The sequence below is a fragment of the Takifugu flavidus genome, chromosome 16 (genome assembly GCF_003711565.1).
Source record: "Takifugu flavidus isolate HTHZ2018 chromosome 16, ASM371156v2, whole genome shotgun sequence".
In the NCBI taxonomy this organism is placed as follows: domain Eukaryota; kingdom Metazoa; phylum Chordata; class Actinopteri; order Tetraodontiformes; family Tetraodontidae; genus Takifugu; species Takifugu flavidus.
In genome coordinates, this window is record NC_079535.1 from 4,920,834 (window position 1) to 4,931,760 (window position 10,927).

Below are 10,927 nucleotides of genomic sequence, written 5' to 3' on the forward strand. Positions count from 1 at the left end.
GGGGGGTAAATGCAGGGAAAGCTGTTCAGGCATACACGTGCGCCTCATCAGCATCCAGAGCTAGCCTAAATTAGCCAGAACCGTGCAGTGAAATGCTAACATTGTGACCTGCTTTTCCCAAATTGAAACTGAATTTCCTCGTCGCTCTTTACCAGCGATCAGGGCTGGAGGCAGAATGGCTTCAAGATGGTGCTGAGTTAAATTAGGCTGCAGCGGCGAGGCAGGTGAGCTCCAGCTGCTGGTGAGGGTCAGGCGAGCTAAATTAGCATATCTCTGGCTACATACAGGTAAACGAAACACTGCTGCTATAGTGGTTCCTTTCTTCCTGAGGAACGTCTGGAACCATCCTGCTAACATGCTAACAATGGCAGCTTTCTCAGTAACTTTGATGGGGCTTCTACCCTCCGGTGGGAGGTTTTCCGTACAGGTGAGTGACCTTCCTGCCACCACTGTTAGGTTGACCTTGACCTCGACCTTTAACTCCAGACCCGAACCCTGAAACAGCCCTTTAAATTTAGGACCAGCCAAAGCGAGGACAAAATGTCCTCACTTTACAGGTGAAATCAATTGTCTCGCGCTTACAGCTACAATCCCTCACGCGCGCATGAAGTCACAGCGCCTCGCGCTGACCCCCTCCCCCCGCCCCCGCCCCCGCCCCTGGCGGAGCCGCACCGCGTACGCGGCCATGCCGAGCGGCGCCACTCAGCAGCCGGACCGCCGCCTGCTCTCATCCCGCTCGTCACAGAGGAGGACGCGGGACATGCGAAGCTCCGCAGGCCGCCACCAGCTGCGGGAGAATCTGGAGAATCGGGCGGCAGATAATGAGGTGATGGTCCCGGCGGCAGAGCGAGCGAAGGCGGGCTCCCCGCGTCTGTCCTCCCCGCTGCTGGAGCGCTGAATCCCGGACTGGGAGCCGCGTTCGACACCGACCGGAGGAACAGCCGGTCAAACAGGTTGCTGAGCTTTCCGACCCGAAGGTAAAGATATTTCATTACGGCAATTTAGCACCAGTACGGGGGGAGATTGAGGTGAACAGTTTAAAACATTTTCTCCGTTCATGTTAAAGTGTCGGGTTATATTTAAACCTCCTGCGGCTTAATGCAGTTTGACAGCAGAGAAGTGCGTCCTGATCAATAAGCAATAAAGGATGGGGGGGGAAGGGGGGGGTCGATTTAGAGAGCAGCTCTTCTCCTTTAATCCCCCTCCGTGGTCCTCCAGGACACTCGGTCGGGACACGTTTGTCCGAGTTATAACCATAAATTCTGCACCTCCTCCTGCTTTGAGCTCTCAGGTTCCATCTTCCCCAGGAGGGAGCACTGAGGGGATCATCTGGTGTCAGCGGAGCAGATGTTCTGATCGCCACTGAAGGGGCCTGAGGCACCCCCCCCCCCATCTCCGCCATCCTCCCCCCCAGGGGTATTTGTTCCAGGATGTGATCTCCCAGACTGACTTCATACTGCAGGTAGCCTGATGAACCGGGAACACCACATTAGCCTGGAGGTTCGCTCCTCTGCCCCATCTTGAAGGCAACGTGATGCATTTAAGGTCCTGTAGTTTTCTGGTGTCTCTTCACCATGAACTCCACCAACACTACGGGAGAGCGCCCCCCCCCCCCCCGGCCCTGGGTGTTCTGTTCTTGATGGTTCCTCTCCTCACACGCTGAGATGAGTGCTCTCGCCGTGGGAGCAGTCACAGCTCCACTACCTGGATCAGCCGCTGATGGAAAAATACTGTCAAAGTCGGAACGCGTGAATAATTCAAGTCCCGCGCCTTTAAAATTGGAGCCTCGCTGTGATTTCAGGAGGAAAAAAAAAAGTGAGCGGCCACCTCATCCAAGTCCTCATATCATTATTTCAGAGGGGACGTATGGAGGCGGCTCTCCGGGGCTGCTCCTCGTCTCCCTCCTCCTCTTCCTATCCTCTCCCTCTCCTCTCCTCTCCTCTCCTCTCCCTCTTCCTCATCTCCTCTCCTCCTCCTCTCCCTCTTCCTCCTCTCCTCCTCTCCCTCTTCCTCATCTCCTCCTCCTCCTCCTCCTCCTCCTCTCCTCTCCTCTCCTCTCCTCTCCTCTCCTCCTCTCCTCTTCCTCTCCTCCTCCTCTCCCTCTCCCTCTTCCTCTTCCTCATCTCCTCTCCCTCTGCCTCATCTCCTCTTCCTCCTCCTCCTCCTCTCCCTCCTTCCTCCTCCTCCTCCTCTCCTCCTCTCCTCCTCTCCCTCTCCCCTCTTCTCCTCCTCCTCCTCTCCCTCTTCCTCCTCTCCCTCTCCTCCTCCTCTCCCTCTTCCTCCTCCTCCTCCTTCCTCCTCCTCCTCCTCCTCCTCCTCCTCCCTCTTCCTCTCCCTCTCCCTCTTCCTCCTCCTCCTCCTCCTCTCCCTCTTCCTCTCCTCCTCCTCTTCCTCTCCTCCTCCTCTCCCTCTTCCTCCTCCTCCTCCTCCTCTTCCTCCTCCTCCTCCTCTCCCTCTTCCTCTCCCTCTCCTCCTCCTCCTCTCTCCTCCTCCTCTCTCTCCTCCTCCTCCTCTCCCTCTCCTCCTCCTCCTCCTCCTCTCTTCCTCTCCTCTCCTCTCCTCCTCCTCCTCCTCCTCCTCTTCCTCTTCCTCCTCTTCCTCCTCTCCTCTTCCTCCTCCTCCTCCTCCTCCTCCTCCTCTCCCTCTTCCTCTCCTCTCCTCCTCCTCTCCTCCTCCTCCTCTCCCTCTCCCTCTTCCTCTTCCTCTCCTCCTCCTCCTCCTCCCACTTTCTCGGCTCCATTTTCTCCCCTCGGAGTGAATGAAAACCGAATTATCGACTGTTTCCGCCTCATTTCTTCTGAATTCGGACCTTTAAATGCAACAACAGTTTAAAAGCGAGGACGACGGCGCCGAACAAACAAACACGATTCTTCGCCTTCCGGCACGTCAACGGGATCAAAGCATTTCAATTTTAGATTTTTATTTTGAAAGGTTAGCATTAGTAACGCTGGTTAACTGTGGGTGGCTGCTGTCTCTTAATCATACCATCAAGAAACCAGAATTTGAGAACACATCGTGATCCGAAACTGCGTTAGCAAGCTCGGAGATTTTGATCGGAAATCCAACCGTTTGTGAATTCAAAAGGCTCAGTGAGGATTCGAAACTGTTCACTTGCACTTATGAGTTCTGGCCCCCAGTTATCGCTCGCTTCGTTAGCAGAGCTCGTGCCTGAATCGATACCTCCTTTTTAACTCAACTGGTAATTTTGTTTTTCTATCTTTTTTTTAAGGTTTTAAACATTGAAATAACCTGGAGTTTATCATCGTCTCCTTTGTTCCCAGTTCATACTCGGATAACTTGGAAAGTTCCATTCCCTTCCGTCAACATGGCATTTTCCGCTTTAACAAATGTAAAAATATTTCTTCAACCTGTCGCTAAAGCTACCTCAGCTAATTAAAATCTGCTTCTTTCCTCCTGAAGATTTCCAAACTGTCGCCATCACCTTGTCATCCCACATGAAACTTCAGAGGGAAGCAGCCTTTTTTTTTTTTTTTTTTTTTTCTTACCTCACCTCACCCACTTTCAATTAGGGACACGATCCGCGCGTGCTAGCCGGGATCACTCCGCTCCCCACAGGAAAAGAAACATACAGCGAATTAAATTGTGACACCTCACTCAGCTGCCTCTCATCTGCATCGAGAGACGAGCAAACGGCTAAAAATAGTCGCGCTGGCGGAGGCTGAAGGCTCCCCACCTCGTAAAGATTGGCGCTCGCGAGCGTGAACGGGGGTGCGATCATCGTTCCAATCAACACTTTGTTCAGCGTGCTAACGTGCAAAAGCAAAGGTCTTGCAGTGTCTCATTTTCATCCTGAAAAAATAGCTTTTTAAAAAGACATTAGAGCTGAGCGGCGTTGCTTGAATTGTGGAAAAAAACATCTTAATGTGCATTTTTGAGTTACAGTGGGACCTCTACTCACGAAATTAATTGGTACTGGAATTTGTTTCGTAACCTGAAAATTACGTAGAGACGCGTTTTCCATGTAAATGCCCCAATCCGTTCCAAGCCCCCAAAAATTCAGACATAATTTTTTTTATAAATCATAAAAATGCATTAAAACATGTAACAAATACATGTTACAATTAGATTACCGCACAATAAATGTAGGAATTCAGTGCAAGGCTTCTCCAGGAACAAAATTAACTTCATTACCAGCTAATCTTACATTAGCCGTCATTACTAGCAACAAACGTTAACACTTGTGGTAACACCGCCATCTAATGGACAAACATACGAACACCCACAAAAAAAAAAGTGAAATGAAGAAGACGCTGGTATACACACAAACTTGTACATATTGACGTCCCTCCTAGCCAATGGGATTACAGGAAGATGCTAGGCGATAGCCAATGGCAGAGCAGCTACAAGCATGTTTACGTTCGCTAATCACCGCGAACTGCGAGTAGCAGCGATAGCGTATTTTTGCCTTTGGTATCCTGAAATTTCTTTCGTAACAAGAGGAAATATTTTCCCGTTGAGACGTTTCGTAACCTGAAAATTTCGCATGTAGAGGCGTTCTTAAGTAGAGGTTCCACTTTACTAAGAGTGTCTGATGATTGCGCAACAACTGTAACGTGGGTTTATGTGGCGGATGGGAACAAAAGGCCCGGAAACGGCGCCGTTTCCTTCAGGTCGCTCTTGTGTAAACGGGATGTCAGATTTCTTTAAGCGGCTCAAAAGTATCGTCAGCATTAGTCTGCGACAGCGTGGCGGTTAAACCGGATAAAACCGCCCGACAGAGCGAGAGCCCAGCCTTCCAACCTCTGTCACGCGGCGTCTTTGTCTCCCCACCGACGTGGAAGCTCTCCTTTCCGAAACCCTTCTTTTCGAAAATTCGCCCGTTATTCAAACCCGCTAATTGCTGCTAGCAGGTTGGCTACGCGTCACGGAAGGCTTCAAGGCCTCTGCAGATGTCCGGATGGAAACTGCAGCAGATGCAGAAGCCGAGATGGAGGATTCAGGGCTGGCGAGAGCGGGAAGAGATGTGGAGATTGGGAGCGAGAGAGCCGTCGCATCACTTTTAACAACATTCTGGTGGCCCGTGGTGTATATAATTTAGTACGGTGACGCAATGGGAGATACTGGATTAAGCGAACCGTGTGGGAGGGAGCCTCAGACGCTCACACTCAGCACTCTTTTTGTCTGTCAGCGATTTGTATACACCCATGGTAAATGTAAAGATTTCCAGTTTTAACGGGGGGGGGGGGTGTCGAGGTTATTGGTAAGCTTAGTGTCACATCTGCGATCTTCTTTCCCATCAATCTCATTGATCCCTGATGGGTCACCCTCTCGCCTAAACTATTTGCGGTTGTTAATGCTGCATTGATCGGTGACGATGGATCCGTCTCCGCCGTGGTGAGACTGTGATCCGCCAGACCCTGAGCTGGACCAGGTGCCTGATTCTGTCCCGTGCAGAGAGAAGCGAGCCCGAGAGGGTTTAGCGGACCCAGATAGCTCAGTCGTGAGTCGATGTGCAGAAGCGTAAACTCGTCCACTGTTGGTTAGCTTTAGCGACCTCGGTGGCTAACGTCTTTACCACTGTTGTGGCGGGACGTAAAAGGTCGCGGCCCAAGCAAGCGTGCACTGGGTAATGGCGACGCCTCCCGCTGCTAGCTGATGGTAATAGCCTCATCCGTCTCGCTTTTGGATAAACCCGCCCAAACGTGTCTGTTAACTGATAACGTTTAAATTACTTTAATTATGTTTTTATTCGATACGACTCCACTCGGTGCAGGAATATGTATCAGCTTGTCACAACGAAAGTTCATCCACATGCAAATGAAGGCCTCGGAGCTTTTGGAATTTAATATTCTCACACTATCGAGCAGAAAGATGTCTGACATTTTTATCAGCGATTTAATTAGAGCTAATTAAATATTGTCCCGCCGCTGAGAAGTGACTGGATGTTTTCCTTAATTAGCTCAAATCCTGGATAAACAAAGTCGCCTGGTTGTAATTAACAGTAACGCCGTCGCCTTAAACGGCTAAATTAGTCGTACAGATGAGTCCAAATAACAGCCGGGATCCCCCAGTTTACAGGCTGATATAAAAGGTCGCCGTCGCTCTGAAGCGGCTGTCAGCAGGAAGACATCAAAGCCGTCGTGCACACGCAGCTTTTTTTCTTTGGGGACCTCCGTGGATTCTTCTCCGTTTGCCTGGTTTCTTTATTTTTCCCTGTGAGGCAGCATCTGTTTCTGTATGCAGGAGCCGTGCGGCACGTATACCGACAGCATAGCCGCCATATGGCGCCGCCCTCAGCGTGCTAATCTCATCTGCATCCCTGAGTGTTTGTTTACTATCTGAAGAGCTCCTGGTGGAATTTACTGTTGTTGCTTAATGGTAGTTCTGAAGTTTAACACCCTGTTCAAATAAAGGCTGTCAACCGTGAGCCGATTCCGTCTCGGAAATGTCTTTGATGTTTCCCGCTCCTTTCTTTCTTCGTGCCGTTGACTTTATTTACGTCTCTTTCAACCATCACAGGCAATTATCGAGTTCTAGTAATCGCGGCGACGGCTTGATTAATGGAAAAAGAAAATGAATATTTAATGGCGGCGGTCGTTAGCCGCACATCTGTTTTTCATTTCGCGTGTTTATTGTCCTGCAGGAGTTCCAGCAAGAGGATCTGAGAGGCGCTCGTCTCGTCATGGTCCCCTACCTTCGTGCACGCCTCTGCCTCTGCGTCTCCTGCCGTCCTCTAATGTGAGCATCTGTCTTCTGCAGCACGACGCAGAGGCGTCCGTACTTCTGTCCTTCCGTCCGTTCTTTGTGCAGAAATCCCCAAAACAACGGAGAAGAGGCAAAAAAGCTTCAAAGACATTTTATAAAGTCTGATAGCTGAACATTTTTCATGGCACTAAATGTTACAGGCGCATTTCTCTGCCTGTGAAATCAAAGCTGTTAGCTAAGCTAGCCCCTCCTGTCCGCTAACATAAGCTAGCTATTAGTTATCTGGCTCTAAATGAGCTGCAGTCCTGAAACAGGCTACACTCGTTGCCATCTTCACGGCTGTTCTGTGGGTTCTTCCTTTGATGTCCGGTCCAACCGTGACCACGAGGGCTGACTCCAGCGTAGCCGTGCAAGAAGTTTCAACGTGTTTCATCAGTTACGTTGCGTCACTCACACGAATTTGCTAATTCAGCCAACGCCGGTTATCTTAGCAGGCAGCACAGCCGACTTTTCTGGAGTTTAAACCGTATATTCGTGTCTAATAAGATCATTTCTCTCTCTCTCTCCTTTCTTTTATCTCCACCTGAAGGGTTTAATGGAGAGTTGGTCGAATGTCAGCAGGAACTATCGTAATAGCCGGAGGAATTCTTGCCGGGGTGATACTGCTGTGCATCGTAGCAGTGCTCTGTTACTGTCGACTCCAGGTACAAACACGGGTTTGAAACTGAGGACTCTTGCTTCAAAAGGGCAAAAGAAGGTGGTGAAGCGGCACTTAAAGACAGGCGCATTTGGTGGGACTCTCTGTCCTTTGCTCTTGTTCTCATCAGTTCAAGCACACAGATAAGTGGGCGGGGCTATGGAGATGCTGTCTACCGCTAACATCTTCTTCTTCTTCTTCTTGGCCTTGGTTTGCAGTATTACTGCTGTAAGAAGAATGGTTCGGAGGTGGACGCGGGCCCGGCGGTGGCAGCAGACCCTCTCTCTCACTTCCCTTGCAACGCTTGCAACGCCCTCGCCATGGACGGCACGGCCATCAGCCCTGTCTCTTTGGATCAGCTGGACATGGGCCCCACCCACGAGCACTGCCCCACCTGCTCGCCGTACTCCCGCCGCTCAGGACCCGCAGACATGCGCAACGGAGGGGAGCGTCTGGGGTTCCACACCTACTATGAGAACCCGTCCGTCTCCCTACCGCTGTCTGCTAACCCGCAGGGCCCCGCCCCCCTGAGCTTCATTGGCCCCTCGGACCTGTTCCCTCCCCCGCCACCATGCTCGTACAGCACCGATGTCTGACCGCTGCTGCACCGTCCCGACAAACGCACGTATACCGAATTATTCAGACACACTCGCACATGTCAGATAACGACAATATGAGCACGTGAGCGTTCAGGACCGTATCCAGGAGTGTTTACCCAGATCCTGTGTGTGCACACCTGGACAATAGCAACGGGGAAATGGACAGAGAGGCTCTGGACCTGGGGGGGCTCACGTTTGATCAGAATATCACTGCTGTGAGCGCCTGTGGGGGCTGAGGCCTCGTCGTGGTGACCGCCCCCGTGTGGCCACCAGCTGTACTGCGCAGGGGATTGTCGAGTGTTCTTCGTTGGTGCTCGTTATTAATCACACAGATGATAGAAATTAGATATTTAGTAAAGTAAAATTAATACATTCCTATGTTACATAGATATCAGCTCCAGCTGGGATGTTATGTAGGAAAATGTCAGCGTATTTAGCATGTTTGGGCCTGGGGGGGTTGGTTTGTTTGTTTTGTTGCTATGATGGTGGTGATAATGCAACTTTTGAGCTTTTGCCCATCATCTCGATTGTTACATTTTCTGAAATTGGGTCAAGAATTATACCAACCTGAGAATTTGGGAGTCGAGTGAGGCTTCCGGTCTCACTCCCAACTTGTCCCCTAAACGACCATAACTTGTTCACAGGACACCTGAGCCTACGAACAGTGACAGGGGTTAATAACGGTGTTATAAACATATGTAGCTGGAACACAAACTGCAGTTTGGGCGTCATAAAATCCATCTAAATTCACTGGCTGAGTGTGTCATTTACATTGGTACTCATCAAATGTTTGTGAAGACACTCAGGAAGCTTTTTTTTAAACATCTTAAAGTGTCAACGGGGGCGTCGTTTGACGCGTTAGCGCCTCAACAAGCTTTGGCATCTGAGCCGGGGGTGAGAACAGCGCTCCCGTCACTCCACAGGTATCGCGGCGGTATCGAGAAAAGCTGCGTCAGTATCGCCTGTTTGTCGTTGTAAATATCTCTACAGGTGTAACTCATCTTTTGTCTCCTGCATAAGCGACACAAGAGCTGAGAGGTGGCCTCTGCAGCTCATGGACCCCCCCCCCCCCCAACTTCATCTACATGAGGGCTAGCAATTTTACTGTTCTTACCGTTGTCGCTGCTGGAGTTCCGTCGTGAATGACACACGAATAACGGGGAGTTTTAAGCATTTTTGTGTGATTGTTGAGGTTTCAGGGTGACAGAAAAGCTTGCGTCCAGCCGGCTGGTGTCGTATGGTCGAGGGCTGGAGGTCAGTTCTGGCGTCTTCCCTAGAACTCTGTGTTCTCTCCTATACCCACAGTGAGGAGATGCAGTGTTGTTCCGCAGTATTTGCCTGATTCTTTACAGTATATTTCTATGTTTTTAAGGAATGTCAGGTTTACAGTGTGTTATGGACTTTTTCACGTCTGATCTCATGACGACCTCAGAAAAGAGGAACAAAAACATCAGAAATTCACCTTCGAATACTGTTTAAATTAGCGAAATGTGGTTAATAGAAGCAATAAAGAGATATTTATTCAGTGTATGTTGACACCACGGTGCTCCCGCTCTGCTGGGGGACGTCATTTTCATGTCGCACTCATCTTGTTTTTAGGTTTTATTCAGAATTGTGAGCTGAAATTTACCCAGAATGTTCGGAGGGTTTTGTAGTTACCCTGCATCGGTGTTCACAAAGACTTTAAACTCACCACAAACCCTGAGCAGAACTCTCATTTCTTCGTTTTGTCAGAATTTGTATTTTTAAAATCACTCCAAACTATTTCTCTGTTAACCTGAGTGAAAGTGTGAAAAATACACAATTATTCACAAAATGTTCCTTTGTTTCGGGAATAAATGTTTCTAGCTGCCTGGAAGTTTTTTTCTCTCATGTGATTCAGAAAAAATGTACAAGTTGTTGAAATCTCAGAGAAAATGAAAGTAAAACTAAACGGAGAGAAACCACACGCACGCACACACACGCACACACACACACTAAAAAAAGCAAGAGGAAGAATAAAAATAAAACTCAGAGGTTTCCAAAAAATAGAACTAATGGGAAATTGTGCTGGTTTCATTTAATACTTAATTATCATCTCATTATTTTGAACAATATTTGATAACATTTACTCTCATTCATGAATCAGGACAAATGCATTTTTCAGAGTTTTGTTTTAATTTTCCTTCATTCAAATTAAGCCAAAGTTTGATTTTCTTTTGTAAAAATGTTTTTATTGCCACAAAATCTATCAATCACACAAGCAGAAGTTCACTTTTCATATTTTAACACCCTTAAATAGCATTTCTCAACAATATCGGGGAATCTCTATCTTTGCACCTGTGTGCAGTTACCTGTCCCACAGGCGGGTGTCGCTTCCAGGTGGATGCTCACCCTCCCCGCGCTGATATTCAGCCACTCTACCTGCTGGACCTGTTTGGTCTCCCCCTGGGGTGCTCAGCCGGTGACAGTATCATACAGACGGGCCTGGATTCCTCCGACAGCCCCGGGGTGAAATCTCATAAATATGACACATTTAACAGCCGCCAGTCTCGCGGTTTCACACACGTTGTGTGTGTCTGTGTGTGGTGGGTATGTGGTGGGGGATGAGGGTGTGAAAATGAAGGAAGATCCGATGAAAGTAGCAGATAAATCAAAATCAGACAAGGTTAATTCACTGATGAGACTCAAGATCAGTAGGGGTGTGTGTGTGTGTGTGTGTGGTGTGTGTGTGTGTGTGTGTGTGTGTGTGTGTGTGTGTGTGTGTGTGTTTCCAATATATATTGAGTACCAACATATTCTACCAGCAAAGCAAGGACATTTTTGTGGGTCAATTTTGGCTGGTCAGGTTAGCGTTGGGGCTGGGGGGGTGGGGAGCTTTCATAGACCTAATGCATTGCCTCTATGAAAGCCCATACAGATGGAAATACGAGTCTGTGTGTGTGTGTGTGTGTGTGGAGGGGGGGTTGTGGGTGTGCGTTGTGTT

The 10,927-nt window shown here is 49.1% G+C and overlaps 1 protein-coding gene across 3 annotated transcripts; it reads left to right on the forward strand.

Annotated features, from left to right (window-relative positions):
• The first annotated feature begins 44 nt into the window (after nt 1-44).
• Nucleotides 45-9,820, forward strand: LOC130512953 (protein FAM163A-like). Of its 3 annotated transcripts, XM_057011458.1 has the most exons (5): nt 46-977; nt 1,292-1,462; nt 6,605-6,699; nt 7,256-7,370; nt 7,582-9,820. In XM_057011458.1, the coding sequence occupies exons 4-5, from the start codon at nt 7,278-7,280 to the stop codon at nt 7,957-7,959; spliced, it is 471 nt and encodes a 156-aa protein (XP_056867438.1). In that variant the 5' UTR covers nt 46-977; nt 1,292-1,462; nt 6,605-6,699; nt 7,256-7,277; the 3' UTR covers nt 7,960-9,820. The 3 variants fall into 3 exon arrangements, with proteins under 3 accessions (XP_056867439.1, XP_056867438.1, XP_056867440.1); XM_057011459.1 differs by lacking the exon at nt 1,292-1,462 and having other exon boundaries at nt 45-977; XM_057011460.1 differs by lacking the exons at nt 46-977; nt 1,292-1,462 and adding an exon at nt 1,526-1,815.
• Nucleotides 9,821-10,927: the final 1,107 nt, after the last annotated feature.

Excerpts from the sequence above, each read along its gene's own strand:
- LOC130512953 (XM_057011459.1), top strand. The coding sequence starts at position 7,278 with ATGTCAGCAGGAACTATCGTAATAGCCGGAGGAATTCTTGCCGGGGTG. Across the intron at positions 7,371-7,581 it reads TCTGTTACTGTCGACTCCAG|TATTACTGCTGTAAGAAGAA; the intron begins GTACAAACACGG and ends CTTGGTTTGCAG.